This window comes from Panthera uncia, chromosome D2 (assembly GCF_023721935.1).
Source record: "Panthera uncia isolate 11264 chromosome D2, Puncia_PCG_1.0, whole genome shotgun sequence".
Taxonomy (NCBI): Eukaryota; Metazoa; Chordata; class Mammalia; order Carnivora; family Felidae; genus Panthera; species Panthera uncia.
Window position 1 is genome coordinate 69,702,107 of NC_064818.1, and position 20,487 is coordinate 69,722,593.

General features: G+C 32.3%; 1 protein-coding gene across 7 annotated transcripts in view; it reads left to right on the plus strand.

Annotated features, from left to right (window-relative positions):
* Positions 1-20,487, plus strand: part of ATRNL1 (attractin like 1) — a 765,177-nt gene that overhangs the window by 91,131 nt on the left and 653,559 nt on the right. For all 7 annotated transcript variants that reach the window (XM_049645843.1, XM_049645837.1, XM_049645839.1 and 4 more), the window contains one exon: positions 8,328-8,511. In XM_049645843.1, the coding sequence (XP_049501800.1) occupies positions 8,328-8,511 (184 nt within the window). The remainder of the gene's footprint in view (positions 1-8,327; positions 8,512-20,487) is intronic.

Here is a 20,487-nt window from a genome sequence, read left to right on the forward strand (position 1 = left end):
GGTGGGTGGAGTTGTTCAAGTCTTAGTAATTTTCCTTAGTTACTGAAAGACTAATGTAGAAATCTCCATTTATGATTGTGGATTTAACTATTTAATTTTTTAGTTCTATCAGTTTTTGCTTCATACATTTAAATGTTTAGTTATTGGTCATAATTTTTACAATTATAATTTTTAGATCCCTGTAATACATTATCTGCCCTCATTCCAAGTTGTCTTCTGTTAACAGCTTCTTTTAACATTTTTTTTTAGGGCGGGCCTGCTGGATATGGATTATCCTGTTTTTTCTATATCTGAGAATCTCTGTATTTCACAGTCATCCCTGAAAGATAGTTTTGCCTGTCATAGAATTCTGAGTTACAGTTATTTGTCAGCACTTTAGAAAGTGTTGGGCTTTTCTTTCTGGCCTCCGTCATTTTTTAGGGTAAAAATCACAGTTGTTTGAACTTGTTTTTCTTTAACCTCTTCTGAGGTGTTTTGTTTATCTTCAGTTTTCAGCAGCCTAATTGTGATGTGTTTAGGTGTGGGTTTCTTTCAATTTTGTTTGTGATTTGCTCAACTTCTTGAATCTGTAGGACTATCAATTTGTTAACTGTACATTTTTTGTTTTATTTTTGTTGGGATTGGTCTAAGTACATGTCTTTAGCTTATCAGATTCTACCTTTAATATTCTTCCATTTCATATTTAGTGTTAGAACCTCAGGATTTCCTGCATTTCTCCTCTTTTCCTTTGTGCTAATATTATATCTCATATATTATGAACAGCATAGTAAATTGTGCTTTTTGTTTTGTAAGTAAGTTATCATTTTAGGGAGACAAGAAATGAGAAATTGTGTCTTGTATTTATCTACATATCCAGCTTTCCTACACTCTGCATTCATCTATGTAAATCCAGATTCTGTCTGGTATTAGCTGTTATTGTCATCCAGCTTAAAGAACTTCCTTTGTCATATCATGGGCAAGTCTGTGGTGTTACACTTCTGCTTTTTTTTTTTTTTTTTTGTCTGAGAAAGTTTTGTTTCAGTTTCATTTTTGGAAAATATTTTGTTGGGTAGAGAATTCTACTTTGATAGTTATTTTTGGTTTTGGTAGAGAATTCTAGATTGACAGTCTTATTTTTCCTTCTTAGTTTAAAAATCTGCAGTTTGATTGTCTTCTGACTTAGCATTCTTTCTGATAAGAGGTCAGTTGTAATTCTTATTTTTGTTCTTTAGCTTGTTCATCTATATTACTTCATGCCAGTCCTTGGTGTAGGTTTCTTTTTTTCTTTCTTTCTTTCTTTCTTTCTTTCTTTCTTTCTTTCTTTCTTTCTTTCTGTTTGTATTTCATTAATGTTCTTGGTTTTGTGGATTTATGGATTTAACTGAATTTGAGAAATTACTTATTTAAATTTTATTTCTGTCCACCCACCACCTACCACGTTTCTGGAACTCTTATTGCACTTAGATTAGACTTCTTTAATATTTTCAGAAGGTCCCTGATAGTCTGTTCATTGTTTTTTAGGATGTTTTGTTTGTTCATGTTGTTTCATTTTGGATAGCTCTTGTTTCTGTATCTTAAGTTCACTGTTCTTTTCTCCTAAAGCGTCAAATCTTGTGTTAATTCTACTCAATGTATTTTTCATTCAGATATTATCTTTTCCATTTTCAGGAGTTCTGTTTGAGTCTTTTTTTATCTACCATTTCTTTCTTACCATGTTCATGTTTTCTGTAACATTACTGAACATATTTGAATGTATTTACAATGGCTTTTAAAACATTCGTTTCTGCTGATTTTATCTTCTGTGCTATTTCTGGGTCACCTTCTATTGACTGATTTTCCTTCTCATTGTGGGTCATATTTTCTTTGCCCTGTATGCTTGTTAATTTTAAAATGTATTCCAAACATGGTATATTTTTATCACGTTGGCTGCTGGATTTTGTTGTGGCTTGAAAGAATGTTGGATTTTGTACTCACATGCAGTTATCTGGGATAGTATAGGCATTTTGGGGGATTGCTTCTGAGGTTTGTTAGGACCCAGAGCAACTTTGAGTTTACGACTAACTTATTCCAGTATTACAGCCCTTTTTGTACTCTACCTAAGGCCTCCTGTTGTGTGAGGTCTTTCTTCTGTCTGCTAACACAACTGTTCCCAGCCCTGTGTGAGAACCCAAGAGTTATTCAGCCTGCTAGTCTTTTGTTGTTGTTGTTGTTCTTTACATGGGCTTTAAGTAGTTTTCTTTTATGCATATGCAGATCAGTACTCAATTTAGGATTTGAGCGAATCTTTCTGCAGATTTCTTCAGCCTTCTCTATGTGTAGCTACCTCACCTACAAATTCATTTTTGCTTCTGGCATTTATAGTATTATTAGGAGTTATTTCATTTATTCACATACCTGTTTTCATCATTATCTTTTCTCTTTAATGAACTACTCTTTATAAATTGGGAATATGGTGGAGCACATTACTAAGTTAAAAGCAAAATTCATGCATATACAAATAATAACATACAAATGATAAGAAAATACTTTTTCTGAGATGACCAATATTTTTACTTGGAATGTTTACTAAGAAAAATTGGTTCCCTGAGTATGTGCACATTTCCAAATGCAAAAATAATACAAATATAATGAAAATGTGAATCATAGTTAATTTTACATTTCGAGTACAAGAAAAAATTATTTCCTTAATTTTTCATTTGAAACTACCGTACCACCTGTAGGTTCCTTAATTGAATTGCTAGTGACCAAACCTTGAGAAAAACTGCCGTAATATTTAGAATACAGATTTTGGTGTTAGACCTGTATCATAGGTGTTACACTATTAATTTTTTTAAAAACTTATTTTATGTTTATTCATTTTTGAGACAGAAACAGAGCGTGAGTGGGAGAGGGGCAGAGAGAGAGGGGGAGATACAGGATCTGAAGTAGGTTCCAGGTTCCGAGCTGTCAGCACAGAGCCTGACAGGGGGCTTGAACCCAATAACTGCAAGATCATGACCTGAGCCGAAGTCAGACGCTTAACCGACTGAACCAGGCGCTCCACACTTTTAATTTTTTAAAAAAGTGTTTAACAAGTAGTTGAGTGAAATACTGTATTTCATGATGAACTTCCCGTTACTCATAAGGGGAATATACATTTTTAAATTAAACTTTTTATTTTGAGATCACTGTAGATTCACATACACTTACAAGAGTGATCCAATGTACCCTTCATTGAGTTTTCCAAAGTGGGAACATTTTAAAAAATGTATTACAATATTGCAAACTGAATATTGACACTGATACAATTCACTGATCTTATTCCAGATTTCCTGTTTCATTTGTATTTATTTGTGTGCGCCTGTGTGGGTATGGGTTTCGTTCTGTGCAGTCTTATTGTACATTGTTTCACGTATCCACCACTGCAGTCAAGGTGTAGAATAGCTATATCACACAAGACTCCTTCACATTGCGCTTTTAATTTTATTTTTTATTTTATATAGAGAGCGCGTATGAGCAGAGGAGGTTGGGGGAGAGGGAGAGAGAGAGAATCCCAGGCAGGCTCCATATTCAGCTAGGAGGGGCTCAGTGCCAACCCTGGGATCATGACCTGAACCAAAATTGAGAGTGGGTCACTCAGCTGAGTCACCCAAGTGCCCCTCACATTGCCCTTTTAAGCCATACCCACAACTCTTCCACCCCCACTCCCTTCCCGTCTCTAACCCTTGATAATCACTCATCTGTCCTCCATTTCTATAATTAGGTTACTTCTAGGATTTTATGTAAATGGATCATTTACATTTAAAGTAATTTTGATACATTAGTGCCTCGGTCTGTGTTATTGTTTATTTTCTCTCTGCTGTTTCTTATGCTTCTGTTTCTCTTGTTTCTAATGGATTACTTGAAAAATTTTTAGAATTCCATCTTGATTTATTTATAGTATTCTTTTTTTTTTAATTTTTTTTTAACGTTTATTTATTTTTCAGAGAGAGACACAGCATGAACGGGGGAGGGGCAGAGATAGAGGGAAACACAGAATCGGAAGCAGGCTCCAGGCTCTGAGCCATCAGCCCAGAGCCCGATGCGGGGCTCGAACCCGCGGACCACGAGATCGTGACCTGAGCTGAAGTCGGACGCTTAACCGACTGAGCCACCCAGGCGCCCCTATAGTATTCTTTTTTTTGAAGTTAATTTATGTATTTTGAGACAGAGCGAGTGAGCAAGCATGAGTGGGGGAGGGGCAGAGAGAGAGAGAGAGGGAGAGAGAGAATCCCAAGCAGGCTCTGTGTTGTTAGCATAGAGCCTGACGCAGGGCTCTATCCCACGAACCATGAGATCATGACCTGAGCCGAGATCAAGAGTCGGAAGCTTAACCAACTGAGCCACCCAGGTGCCCCCTTGATTTACTTATAGTATTCTTGAATGTATTTCTTTGTGTAGTTTTCTTAGGGGTTGATCTGGGTGTTAAACAATGCATATGTGACTTATCAGAGTCTAGTACCAGTATCAACATTTTACCACTTCACTTGAAGTGTGGAAACCTTGTTTGCTTTCACATCCCCTTACCTTCTCCACTTTTAAGCATCATTGCCTTTCATATTAGATGATATTATATTTTTTTCCTTTATCAGGCATGATTTATAAACCTTGTAGAGGAGAAGCATAGTCTATTGTGTGTAATCATATTTCTGCTCTATTTTTCTTTCCTGATGCTCTGACATTCCTTCTTTTATTATTTCATTCCTGTTTAAAAATTTTTCCTTTAACCATCCTTTAAGGAGAGGGCCGCATTTCAACAATTTTTAGTTTTCTTTCTTTTCATAGAGTATTTTTTTTCCATTTAATTCCTGAAGGATCATTTTGCTGGAATAGAATTCATGCCTGACAGTTCTTATTTTTCAGCATTTGAAAAATGTGCTGCTCCCTTCAGGCCTTTATAGTTTCAGATGAAAAATCCAGAGTTATTCTCATTGATGTACCCCTGTAAGTAATGTGTCATTTCTCTCTGGCTGCTTTCAAGATCTTTTTGTCTTCATCTTTAGTTTTTATAAGTTTTCTTATGATGTGCCGTGGTGTGGGTTTCTTCTGTTTATTTGGACGTCTCTAAGGTTCTTGAATCTGTACGTTCATGTCTCGTACAAAATTTAGATGTTTTTGGTTATTGTTTCTTCAAATACTCTTTCAGTTATGTTCTCTTTTCCTCTTTTGGGATTCCAGTGATGTGAATGTTGAATCAATTGTTATTGTTCCAAAAATGTTTCTGAGATTTTAACTTTTTTTCAGTTGATTTTCTCTTTTATTCAGATTTGTTTCATTGATTTGTCCTCAAATTTACGGATCCCCTGTCTTCTGTTAGCTCCACTTTAATATTGAGCCTGTACATAGAGTTTCTGTTTGTTACTGCATTTTTCTTTTTTTCCTTAAGTTTCTTTCCTTTCTTTTTTCTTTCTTTCTTTCTTTCTTTCTTTCTTTCTTTCTTTCTTCTTTCTTTCTTTCTTTCTTTCTATTCTTTCTATTCTTTCTATTCTTTCTTTCTGCTGAGATTTGTTGTTTGTTTCAAAAGAACATGTATTGCTTGTTGGAATGTTTTTATCATGGCTACTTAAAAATTCGTGTCAAGTAATTTCAACATCTCAGTGTTACTGTCACTTGTTTTCTTTTCATTAAAGTTGTGATTTTATTGGTCCTCAGTATGACAAGTGATTTTTTTTTTTATTATTGTATCCTGGATATTTTGCTATTGGGAGTCTTTGGGTCCCATTTAAATCTTCTTTCTGTTTTAGCAGGCAGTCACTCTGTTTAGGTTTATCCTTCAGGTCTTGTGGGATTTCCCTTTCCAGTCTCGATCTGGTGGGGAAAAGGAACTCTTTCTCTGTTTGCTTATTTTTTTTTTTAATTTTTTTTTAACGTTTATTTATTTTTGAGACCTGAGTCACCTTTTTATTGCTAGGTTGGGGAATTGAGAAATGTGGGGCCTGCATAGCCTTCTTCTGTTGACGGGTGAGGAGACACTTGTCTTCTAGTCCTGGAGTCCCTAACCAGTCTACCTTTACACTTTTCAGATTTCTCCTTTGGTTGTCTTGTGCACTGTTTCCAGAGTCTGCTTGTTGTACTTAGTGGGGTGTGGTACTTAGTTTTTCTAACTCTAAAATTCCTCAGCTGTAAAGAAGAGAAAGCAATAATAAACCTTTCAAAGGGTTATTATTACATGAAATAATGAGGTACTTCTTGAGACACAGTATGTGTTTTATTAGATAACGATGCTCCAGTTGATTGCAGGGTTGTTTGTTGCATTATTGTTTCTAGGAACAAATTGAAACCCAAATGGGTCATAGTGTAGAGTTATTTAAATAAGTTATGTATCATTAATAGAGTGGAATTTAACTGTTGAAAAATAATAAATGGGTCATAGAAGAATTGCGCCAGTTGCTTTAAGTGAAAAAATAGTTGAAAAAATAGTTGTAAAATAGCATGATTTTTTTGGTACAAGTATTTATAGGTCTGTATACACATATTTGTAATTTAAATGTGTTTTGTATGTGTGTAATAAAATATTTAGAATTACAGTCTGAAAGTGGTCTGAACATAACAAATTGTGAAAAATATCTCTAGATAGTAGGCTGGGAGAGAAGGTCATATTCACTTTTACATTAAAGACCTCTATTTCTACATTATTTTTTGGTAAGAAGAATGTTTATCTTTATTAAAAAGAGAATGAATAAAAATATGGAAACCTTCAATTGGACTGTAGGAGTAGAGCTTTAATAGTGGTTAAAGAGTATTTTTCAAGTTATTTTTGATAAGTTATTATTAATGTCATATTTTTGAAATTACCTCCAAAATGTAATACTCATTAGTTACAAATATACTCTGATTTTTTTTATGTGTTTTGTTTTATCAATTAAAATGGGCTTAGTGACTCCTTTTTGATATTTCTAAATTTTATGACCATTGAAGTATCACTTTCTTCACTACCTTAGAATTATGTAAAAGTAAGTGATTTTTAAGATCATCTTTATTTTATATTACTTGATTTGAGTATTTTCAGTTGAGCTGTCTACAGTGCCAAAGTTACAAAAAATTTTTTTTTAATGTTTATTTACTTTTGAGAGAGAGAGAGAGTTAGAATGTGAGTCAGGGAGGGGCAGAGAGAAGGAGTCACAGAATCCAAAGGATGCTCCAAGCTCTGACTGTCAGCACAGAGCCGGATGTGGGGCTCGAACGCGTGAACTGCGAGATCATGACCTGAGCTGAAGTCAGAAGCTTATCCGACAGAGCCACTCAGGCGCCCCTACAATGCCAAAGTTTAGATGGCCAGTTAGAGGGAAGATAGAAGTGTGGTCTGGGTGAATACCTAAAGACCAATGACAGATTTCTATATAGTTGCTCTTTGTAATCTAAAATTATCTAAGGCCAAGGATCTGTGTTTTGTTTATCTGCATATTCTTAAAAGCATGCCTTGTATATATGATTGATGCTTGCATCAGTGAATTTGCAGTTAGAAATAAGTGCTTTTAGATATAGCAAGCAGAATGGGATTTAATACGGTGAGTTAATTACAAGAGTATTAGAGACACCAAAGGGAGCGGGATCATCCAAAATCTGGAAGCTGCTACATACCTACCACATTTGTCACTAAGCTACTCTAGGCGTCACCGCTGCCCTTGAGCAGGAACTACCCCTGCTGCTATGGCTATAAAGTCACCACTGCTGTTATCCTCTCTAGTCATCTGTGTGTTCCTGCTGCTACGGATGAAGGCAGAATGTCTTTGTTATTTTTGCCTTCTAATCTCTCACCAGTACGCCCCTTGGTGGAACCTATCAGTTAATACAGCTATCAAGGATGTCTTGGAAATTTATTGTTTAGGTTTTCATCAGCAATACAGAAGAGTCTGTAGAAGGGAGAGTGGGGCTCATAACCAAGACATGGTAGGCCATTACATAGCTAAAAATCGTTTAAGGGTGGGGATCATATCTTTTTAAATTTTTGTTACATCAGTGACTAATTCAGAGCTTGTCACATAGTAGGCTTTCATAAACTGTTAGTCTTTTTCTCAGGGTTATTTACAAATACAGAAATAAATGTGCGAATAGTTTTCCTTTTTCTATTGTACATCCAAAAATTTGGCATTTTCAATATTTCAGAGTTTCTTCTACAGAAAGACCAGCCTTACTCAACTTTGATCTCTAGCGCTTAACATAGTAACTAGCATATGTTTAATAATTGTTTTTGGAGTAAATGAATATTTGGTTATATTTAATTTACTTATAAAAATGTGGTATTAGAATTTACTTGGTAGTTTGGTGATATAGTAGTTATATTTTTAAATACTCCTTGAAGTTCATGATTTACCTTCATTCTCTTACAGCATCAAACACGTGGCTTGTCCCAGAAACTAAAGGAGCTATTGTTCAAGGTGGATATGGCCATACCAGTGTGTATGATGAAATAACAAAATCCATTTATGTTCACGGAGGCTATAAAGCATTACCAGGCAATAAATATGGATTGGTGGATGATCTTTATAAGTATGAAGTTAACACTAAGACTTGGTGAGTAGATTGGGTAAAAGTATGGTGAGAAACTTTGTCACTGTTACATTTTATATTTGTATAGTAGTAACGTTTATTAAATATTTTCAGGGAAGCATTCTTGTTCTTTTTCCCTGTTTATTTCAACTAATGAAATTCTCTTGTATAGCAAAGGTATGAAATAACACATTTTCTATGTAGTCATTTTCACTTTAAACGATTGACTTTAAAATGTTTCCTGATTACATAGATATGCTAATTCTGTATGCATTACTTACAAGGACTGATATGTTCAATTCAGATGAGCAAGTTTGCTTACCAATGTAACATTGAGCTTTGATATCTGCCCTGTGATTTTTTTCTTCTTTGCATTCATATTTTAATGTCATTTGCAAATTTTAAAAGCATTTCTTCAGTTTCATCATCTAATTTCCTATGACATGCAGAGCTTGTACATTTAGGTAGATTGTTGTTACAAACAGTGTTACATTGTACATCTTATACTGGTTTTATTATGCAGATATGCAAGAGTTTCTGTAGGGTGTGTGTGTGTGTGTGTGTGTGTGTGTGTGTGTGTGTGTGTATAGATAGTTAAAAGTGAAATTGTTGAGTCTGAGCATATTCACAGCAACTTTACCAAATGTTGTCTAATTGCACTCCAAGTCACTGTGTTAATGGATACTTTCACCAGCTAGGTGTGAATGTACCTGTTTCTTCATATCACTACCAACATTTGGTAATTGTGAGACGATTTTTCTTTTACACATGCAATGGATGTGAATGCTATCTCATGGATACTTATTGTGCATACCGAGATTACTACAGTGACTAAGCATCTTTTTATGTGTTCATTTGCCACTTGAGTTTCCTGTTTAGTATATTGTCTATTTATAACCATAATGTTCTCTTTATGTTGGAAATACTGTTCATTAATTTTTCAGTTATTATTTTTTCTATGTATATGAGTTTTAAAATAGAATTTTTGGGGCGCCAGGGTGGCTCAGTCGGGTTGAGCATCCAACTTTGACTCCGGTCATGATCTCATGGTTCCTGAGTCCGAGCCCAGCATCTGTGCTGACAGCTGGGAGCCTGCAGCCTACTTTGGGTTCTGTGTCTCCCTCGCTCTCTGCCCCTCCCCCAGGCTCTGTTTCTCTCTCAGTGATAAATAAACATGAAAAAAAAATAGGACTTTTGTTGTTTTCAAATATTTACATTTGTAAAACCTGGAAAATGACTCTGTTGTTTTTAGACACTACACATTCATTTAAACTTTCATCGTGAAATTACATATGTATTTGAATGAAATATAATTTTTCACCAAATTTTGACTTGTTTTCTACCCCCATCACTTTCAAACATATATTCTAATTTTTTTCTTTTGAAAAAGAAAGGTGGAATTAAAAAAAAAAAGGTAAGACTTCCTTTGGATTATTTTATTAATTTTTATTATTTTTTTGTCTAATCAATACATTGTTATTCTTTATATTTTTATGAATAATAAAACCAATAAATCACTTTTTTCTTTTATATAAGTTATACATTGCATTTTACTTTCTATTTTAACATTTCCAACTTTTCCTCTTTGTATTTTTGCTCTGATAGCAAGAGGAATTGTGATTTAGTGATTAAGGCATTATCAATCTGCTTAACATATTTTTGCATATGTTCCAGCTACTGTATCATACCAAACAGGAAAAGATAACTGCTTCTGCAGAAAGAGGCATCATAATTTCCAGTAATAATAATGGCTATAGCAATGTTCAGCAAAGCATATTAATAGATGTAAATAGAAAAGTGAGCCATGGTTATTCTTTGAATGAAGTCAAGTGAGTGTTACTTGTTGCTCACCACTCAAATGGAGTTTGTTCAGAGTTTTACATGTTTCCCTTCCTGAAAATTTCCATAATGAACTTCTACATGGAAGAATGTAATTATCAATCTTGGCAATATTAGTATATGCACAAATAACACTGAGTACCTTTAAGAGAATTTACTAAAATAATTTGTAAATTATTTTCAACACCTTATTATAAATATATTATAGATACACACAATACTTTAATGTTTTACTTTTATTCTTTGTTTTTAAAAAATATTGGTGAGCGCTAAAATATTTTTCTGTTATTCTTAATGTTTTTAGCATTCTTAAAGTTTTGATACTTGTTAGATTAATTTTAAATTTGCCCTCATATATTGATTAAAGTATATATCAGGTTTATTTGTCAATTATATATCTAAAACATTTTTTAAATTATATCATTGATGAATAAGCCTGATACATACTTTAGTATATATATGTGAGAGCAAATATGTGCATTGTACAGATTGATTTTAAGTTTTTATCACCCAGAACTGGTGTCATTTTTTAGTGGATATGGTTTAGTAGATAGGCTGCTTTGTTGAAGTGATGGTAAATGTGTGTTTGGAGTTCTTTTTCATTGGTGAAATGGATTATTTTGGAATATTATTTCCACTGAGAAAAATTAGGAATTACATCTTTTTAGGCATCTGAGAATTATCAAGGCAGTGAGAATTTGTGGGTCAACATCTATGTCAAGGGAGGTAAGATTGGGATTTTGTGCATCTATTGTCTCTTTAGAAAGCTGTCTAAGAAACTGAGCAGAGCTTTTGCCAATTAATATGGAGGATCAAAATTGGATTTCCAAATGTGCTAAGGAAGATGGGCTCTACTACATACTTAAAGACTTGGTTTAGTCCCTGAAATTCTAAACCTACTAGAGTGGATAAGTCCACTTTAAATCATTAGATTATGGTGACCTGTCTAGAGACTAAGTAGCTGACAGAACAAAAGTAAATCCTCTCTTGAGGAAGATAATATTGTATAGAGCCTCAAATTATTTCTTAAAACAACATGCAATATCTGACAAAATAAAAAAAAAATGATAAGGTTTAGAAAAAGACAAGATATGAAACAGCCATTAGTATCATAACTAGAGGATAATGCTGTTTTCAGACAGAAACTTTAAAATAAAAGGTAGAAGACATTAGGAGACAAGTAGAAACTTTTACTAAAGAATCACATGAGGTTTATAGAAATGAATAATATATTAAATGAATGAAGAATTCCTTAGATGGGTTTGACAACAGCTTAGATACAGCTGAGGAGGGAATTAATGAAATGGAAGATAGGTTGGAAAGAAATACCCATGCTGAAATAAAGAGAAAAATGAAAAATAAAATAAGGAAGGAAATTTAAGGGACTTGTAGAAATGATCTAACATGTATGTAATTGGAGTCAAGAGGAAGAAAAAGAGAAAATAATGTATAGCACTATTTAAAGTCTTAATGACTGAGAATTTTCAAAAGTGATAAAGAACATCAAGCCACAAATAGAAAAAATTCTATGAGTACCAAGGGGAATAGCTATAAAGAAATTTATATTTAGAAATATCACGGTAAAACTGTTGAAAATCCAAACATAAAGAGAAAAATTTAAAAGCAGTCAAAGGGGAAAAAAACTCATATTCTCTTTAAAGGAACAATATTAAGACTGACAACTGATTTCTTAACTCAAAAAATGAAATCTAGAAGACACAGTGTCTTCAAATTGCTGAAAGAAGATAATCATCAGCCTAAAATTTTGCACCCAGTAAAATTTCCTTGAAAAATGAAAGCAAAATAAGGATATTTTCAGAAAAACAAGAATCAAAAGAACTTGGCAGTATTTTCCTGCAAGAAAGGAAATACTAAATAAAGGAAATGATATTGAAGTAGAAGAAAAATGATCCCAGATACTAGAAGGAATAGAGAAATTAAGAGTAAATTGAAGTGGTTATTCATTAAATTAAACTATAATCAAAATAGAGGCTTAAATGGATATAAAAACTTAAATGCATGATAATAACAAAACATAAGTGAGGGAGAAGGGTAAGTGGTGTTCAAAGTATTGAGGTTTTTGTAATAAGTGGGAATGGATAAAAGAACTAATTTATAGTAGACAATAACTAAAGATTTATATTGTAATCATTAACAAAAATAAAAGTAAAACTTCATATCTAACAAACTAATAGAAGGGAAAATGAGAATACTAGTTACTGGATTTGGAAGAAGACAAAAAAAGAATGGAAAAAAACAAAGTACAGTTGAGACACATATAAAGGAAGTAAGAGGATGATGTATTTAACTCTATATATTATACTAAATGCAAGTCAGTAATTACACTAAGTGTAAGGAAATAAATATTGCAAATTATACTAAATGTGAGAGACTAAATATTTCAACCAGAAGGTAAGGATTTTTGGACTTGGTATAAAACAAAACCTAGCCCATGCTGCATAGAAAAGATACAAAGTATATAAATATTTAGAAAAATTGAAAGTAAAAGAATGGAAAAAAGACACACAATTGGTAAACAAAAGAAAGTTCATGTAGCTTTATTAATATCAGACAGATAAGAATTTAAATCAGGCATTTACCTGGAAGATATAACAGTGAATTGTATGTACTTTATAATACTGTGTTAAAGCAAAATTTGACAGAATAAAAGGGACAAGTCATACTGAGATATTTTTAATGCCTTTACCTTGGTAACTCAGCATAAGGAGACAAAAAACAAAAACACAAAAAACAGTAAAGATATATAAGATTTCAACAGCTGAATGAATAAATTTGTGTTCTTTGATATTTGAGAGCATATTATCTTATGACTGCAGAATATACAGTGTTTTTCAAGTACATATGGAACATTTTCCAAAATATACCATATGGCAGGTTTTAATGTAAGTCTCAACAAATTTAAAAAAATTCAGACCCTACAAAGTAATTGAAATGAACACAAAAGTTACTAAGAAACCCCTAATAAATTTATTAAAACTAATTGGTTAAAGAAACTATATTAAAAATTAGAAAATATTTTGTACTGAATGATGACAGATCAAAATGTGTATGGTGTCACCAAGAGGGACATTTATAACTTTAAATGCATTTATTAGAAAATATTTTTTAAAAGCCTGAAAATCGGTGTTGTAAACATAATCTTGAGAAATTGAAAAAGGACAGATTAATCCCAAAAGAAGGATAAAGTAAATAAAGATAGGAAAAAGGAAGAGAATACGAGATAAGAATATAAATTAATGAAATAGAAAAGAAACATGTGATGAAGATGATCTGTATAGCTAAAAAAATTAACAAAGTTGGTTATTTGAAAACAGTAACTTAAAAGCAGTACAATTTATGTTACCATAAGAGCGTTAACACCTACAGAATAAATGCAATGAAATGTATTCAGGAACTTTACACAAAAATTATAAAACCTTATTGTGAGAAATATATAAGACTTAAATAAATAAAGGATATATTATAATTGATTGAAAAATCGAATATTGTAGATATGTCTGTTTTCTCAAATTGATATGTAAATTTAATGTAATCCCAAACAAAATTACAGCCATATATATATATATATATATATATATATACACACATATTTAGAAATAGACATGCATATTCTAAAATTTATCTGAAAATGCAAACAACCCACCATAGCTGAAACAAAGTAAGAAGGACAGAGCTAGAAGACTTCTCTACCAAATCTCTTGATTTTGAAGCTATAGTATTTAAATGTTGTTGCAAAGATAAAGAAGTAGACCGATGTGGCAAGTAGGAATTCCACAGACAGACCTACACATTTATGGACATTTAATTTATAAGAAAGTTGAACTACAGAGATGTTTTTGTGATAAATTATTGTGGGCCAATAAGATATACAATTGAAAAAATGAGTAACAGGCCCTACTTTATACCAGACACAAAAATCAGTTTGACATCAGTGGTAGATATAAATATGGAAGGTAAAGTGGTAAGGATTATAGAAGATGACACGGGCAAATATCTTTATATCATTGACAAAAAAGACTTTTAAGATACAATTAGATACTGTTAATGAGAAATGATAAACTGAACTATATACATCTAAAAATATCTAAAAATAAGGTGAAAGGTCAGGTTGCATTGGGGGAGGTATTTGCAACACATAAAGCCAAACAAAAAGGACTGGCTCCTTGAAAGAGAAGTCAGAGAAATAGATAAGTACTAAGAATCAATAAAATTTCAGATAATAGAAAATGTGTAAGAGTCTTGAAGGGGTACTTCACGAAAATGGATATTCAAATGGCCAAAATACATATTTTGCTCAACCTTATTAGTCACTAGAACAATTCAAGACAACATTGAAGTACCACCCCATATCCGCTTAAGTGGCTAAAATTTATAAAACTGCTAATATCAAGTGTGTCGAAACTGGTAGAGGCACTAACTTTTGACAGTTTATGCTAAATTTCAATACACTCACACTCATGTATAGAATGTATGAATCTGTTGAAATAGTTATTCTAGTTATATATCTGACAAATGCATATGTGTTTGCACTATAGTCATATAGGATACTCATGACAGCATTATTTGTAATAATCAATAATCGGAAACGAGTGAACTATCTGTCATCATTTCCAATGGAGAAGATATATTCTTACAATGGAATGCTATGCAATAATGAAAATGAAAGAATCATCTCTGTGCATCCATGCAGTTGTATCTCACCAAAATAATGTTGACCAAAAGAAGTCAGAATCAAAAGAATATGATATGTTTCCATTTAAGTGAAGTTTAGCACCAGGAAATACTAATCTATGGTTTTAGAAGTTACGATAGGGATTGTCTTGTCTAGGCTAAGCAGAATGGAGTAGTGATTGGGATGAGCAACAGGGAAGCTTCTAAAGTGGTTACATGTATGTGTTCACTTTGTGATAAGTCATTGAACTATATCCTTACAATTTGTGTAATATAATATGTATGATATATATATATATTGTGCTTAATAAAAGTTTATTTAAAAAATAGAAATCTGTGATTTGACCTCACAGGTTTACTATTATAATCTAATGGTTTATGATAATTTGTAATAATGAAAGAAGGGTGAGTTTTAATGTATAGTTACCAAAATACATTATTTTGCCATTGTTAGAAAAGGATTGAGACATAAAAGTTCAGAGACACCCAAGGCCATTGCTGCTACCCACCTACTTCAGGACTAGTTGAATCCTTTTTTTTTTTTTTTTTTTACATTTAAAGGATAAGAGAACAAGCATCCTGTATTTATAGGAATTCCCATTTCTCAAAAAAGACTCCTTTTATAGTGTTAGGGTGTTTTATTAATTGGTATTATCATTTAAGAGATTTCAACTTTGCTGTCATGATTTTGGGTACTAGAGCCCTTGTGGTCTTGATTTCTTAGCCTTGTTAAATAAGAGATCTCATAACATTCTTTGCACTTACATGTTTGTAGAGCTTACAGTAGGAGGTTTTTTTGTGATAGCAGAAGCCTCAGGTTTTCTTGACTTTTATTTAGGTGCTTTCCTCTACTGCTGTGTTCTTTTAACCTGTGAAAAGGCACAATAAGTTTTAACACATAGGGACATATTAAACATTATCATTTACAATTTATAGTTGTAACAATCCACTAAGTAATTTTTTTTCAAGTGGAAGAAAACAGATTTCAGTTATACTTCTAGAAAAATTATAAAGTTAAGTAGTGAGTCTAATGATAATACTTCTGTGGTACTATATTAATTCTGTACTTTAAAAAAATCTTTGAAATTACATTTACTTAAAATGTGTTTTTATAATGATGCTACATCTGGTTACATAAAATGAGTTCTTTTAGCTTCTTAAATTTGATATAATGGGAGTTATTTTTACATTGAAGTATTCAAAGCAATTTTATTAAATTATTGAGTTTTTGTGATTTGTCTAAAATTTTAGCCATCAGAAGTTTTGGAAAGTGATGCAGGACAATTTTATAAATACGTTGTTAGTTAACACATGTGAGTAACTACCGACAAACATGATATTCGTGGTCTTCATCCTGGCTTATTTCTCTGCATGATGAGTGTCTGAAATCTTTTCAACAAAAATTGTTGACTCTGTATCAAGTACTGTGTTGGGAATAATTTTAAGATGGAAGACAGATATTTTAAAATTTTATGGTTCGTGAATATGTGGGAGGTGATGGAAATACACAGATGTGTAAAGAAGTAATAGAGCAGATTTATTGAAATGAACAAAATATGTAGGCAAAAAAGATTATTGTTTTTATAAACATCATGATATGTTATGGGATCTGGAATTTTGGAAAATATGGTTAAAATCTCATATGGATAATTTGAAGAAATACTTATCTCTATAGCTCTACTTTTTAAGGTAATTTTGGGATGTGTAGTACTTACCTTTTTCCTAGTGCTCTTTGAAAAACTGGGAAAGACTGCATATGGACAAAAGACTATTGGAAAGCATTCACAGGTAGTTTTAGAACAATGATGAAGTAAACATCTTGTCTACCTGAGCTAAGACGACATTGCAGTACTCCCAGAAGACCTCGTGTGTGTCACCATGATAGCATTCCTTTCATTATCCCTGAAAGCAATAACCATTATTCATAATATTGTGTTAATTGTTTCCTTGCTTTCCACTGTGTTTTTTTTTTTAAATATGTATTGGCAAGCAAACCATTCATTTGGTTTGTCTGCTTTTGAATTTTGCATCTATTGTTAAGCATTGTATGCTTTCCTCAGACACCTTTTAAAAAAATCAAATGTGTTGGATATGTATTTTAACAGGGGGGAGTAGATAATAAAAATGGAAATAAAATGTATTTAAATGGTAATAAGTGCTATGGAGGAAACAGAAAGCATGATGAAAGAGGATAAGGAGTTTTAGGTTGCTGAATTTAAATAAGGTAGTAAGAGAAGACATCACAAAGACCGTATGTGAGTACAGACCTGAAAGAGGTTAGGGAGGGAACCATGCCAGAATCTGAGGAACAAGTTGAAAGCTAGTTTAAAAACCCTGAAATGGGTATATGCTTATCATTTGGAATAGCTGGACTGGGTAATTTTAGAATGGGTTGGGTGAAGTGATGATGACCTTCAAGTGGTAATTGGGAACACTGAATAATTTAAGAATAATCTAAGAAATAGGTGATAGCATCTGGGATGAAGGAGGCTAGTTTTGAGGGCTGGTTGGATTCTGAATATATTTTCAAGGTAGAGCCAAGAGAGATTGGATAGACAAAGGGATTGGAAATAGAGTGGAAGAGAGAACAAGTGAAAGATGAATTAGGCTTTTGGCCTCAACCTGCAAGCATGGAGTTGTCATTAATGGAGATGATGAATTTTGGAGGAGGAGTAGGTTTGGTGTAGAGGAAGATTAGAAGCGCAGTGCTAGATATATGTAGATCCTTTTTATATTTTCTGTTCTACTGTGGATGGTATTTGGAATATACCAAGTTTTGGTATTATGAACAATTATATATGTTCTTATTTAGTCTTTTGTTTCATATATAGGTTTCTCTGAGCTAATTCCTTAGTATTATAAATGCTTGGTCATAAGCAGTATCATATTCGATTTTACCCAACTATACTCCAATATCATTTTACTAATTTATATTCCCACTAGTCGTGAAAGGAAATATCTAGTCCTCTACAGTCTCTCCAAAATCTGGTGTTGTTTGATTTTTAAAACAAACTTGGTCAATATGATGGGTATGGCATGATGCCGCACTTAGTTTTAATTTGCATTTCCCTAATTACTAATAAGGTGGAACATCTTTTCATGTTTATTGTCCGTATACTCTTCTGCCCATTTTTTCATTTTAGTTGTTTTGTGTATCCTTCTTCTTGCTATTAATCCTTTGTTATCTGTATACTTTGCAAACCTGTTCTCTCCCAGATGGTGGATTTTCATTCTGCTCTTTTTATGATGTTGTTTGATGAATAGAACTTTTAATTTTAATATGGAAATGATTAATCTTTTCTTTTATGGGTTGTATTTTGTGTCTTTCACAAATGCTTTCCTACTTCAATTTTTTCTATATTTCCTACCAACATTTTGTAGTTTTGCCTCTCATATTTAGTTTTTAATCCAACTGGGTAGTGATCCATTTTTAAAAAATGTGGATATTCAGTTGTCTCAGAAGTGAAAAGTCCATTCCTTTAATGGTCTGTAATAGTAATAACTTTTGTATAGAATTATTGTTAGGTGTTTGATATTTTTTATACTTTTTAAAAATGATATCTCTGTTAGTTTTCTAAGGCTGGCATAACAAATTACCACAAATTTGATGGCTAACAACAACAGAAATTTATCCTCTCACAATTCTATAGGCTAGAAGTCTGAAATCAAGGTGCCAGCTGGGCCACACTTCCTCCAAAGATTCTGAGGAAGAATCCTTTCTTGCCTTTTCCAGAATCTGGTAACTATGGGCGATCTTAAGTGTTCTTTAGTGGTAACTGCTCTCATCAGTCTAATTTCTGCCTCTGTCTTCACATTACCTTCTTCCTGTTTGTGTGTGTATGTGTTTTCACATGGCCTTCTTATAAGGACATCAATCATTGAATTTAGGGCCCACTCTAATCTTGTGAGACCTCATTTTACTTAGATAATTACATCTACAAAGACCCTATTTCCAAATAAGTTCTCATTCCAAGGTTCAATGTGGACATGAATTTTGAGGGGGCGCTATTCAACCAGGACATTATCTCTTCATTTCTTTTTGGGCTGATATATGGAGATGCAGTTTTTTATATTACTTTTATGTCTAACAACTTGCTGTATTTTAATAACTTATATATAGATTTTTTTAGTTTTTTATAATGACCAGATCATATACAAATAATGGTAGTTTTGTTTCTTCCTTTCTGGGTCTTACAGCTTTTTATTTTTCTTACCTTATTTCAGCAGCAACCTCTAGTTCAGTGTTGAATAGAAATTAACAAGCATCCAATATTAGTTCTGAGCTTTGATGAAATACTTTCGGTGTTTCTCAGTAAGGATGATGTTCACTGTGGGTTTTGTAGATGTTTTTAAGAACGATCCCTTTTTTTTTCTGGTTTGCTAAGGGTTTATTTTGTCATGAAGGGATGGATATTTATCAAAGGTATTTTTTTGGGATGATTATCTGATTTTTCTACTAAATAATTTACTGTGGGAAGTTATTTTAATTATGTTATTATTATCCTAAAATTAGCCCCAAATTTGGGTTCTCATTTAGTCAAAATGTGTTACTTGTTTTTTGGTTTGCTAATATGTTGATAAGTATTTTTTTATTGATGTTAATATGCGAGATTAGCTTGTGGTTTTCTTGAATATTCTTGTCAGCTCTTTGTGGTAAGGTTATGTGGGGCTTGTAAAATGATTTGATTAGTGTTCCTTTTAATACTTTGAAACAGTATTTATAAGGCTGGAACTATTTTTTCCTTAATATTTTATGGTAATAATCTATAAGTCAAGTGTTCAAAAACAATTTTGCGCATATAATTTTAACTACAAAATTCAGTATATGTAATGGTTATAAACCTATTTAGATGGTATTTTTATTCTTGAATAAGTTTTTATTCTTGAATATGTTTTGATGACATATATTTTCAGGAATTAATCCAAGAAATCAGTGTCTTCAGTTAAATTGTTATAATGGTGTTCATTATGTTCTCTTAGACTCTCTAATATCAGCAGCATCTGTAATTATGTTTCTTTTAATTATTTTTAACCACTGTCTACAACTATCTACCTATCCATCTATTTATCTATCATTTATTATTTTTTCTTAACTAAGAGTGAGTTGCTGACATGATGCCACTTTAAACCTAAATATTTTTATATGTATTTACTGAAAAACAAGGACATTCCTTGAAAAACAAGGAAATAAAATTAATGGAATTTACTAATCTAACTTGTAGATTTTATTTAACATTTCTAATTGACCTATTATCTTTTATTAAAAAGATAGCACTTTGTTATTGCTGAATTTGCTTTCTTAATAAATTTTGCATTTATGTTCATATGTGAAATTGTCTGTGGTTTTCCCTTCCTATACTGTCCTTTTTAGATTTTGATGTTCTTTTTTGCCAGGTTTGGGTATCGTTTCCTGACTTAGGATCATATCCAATATCCAACACAGAGTTTAGTTGTAATGCCTTTGTAGTC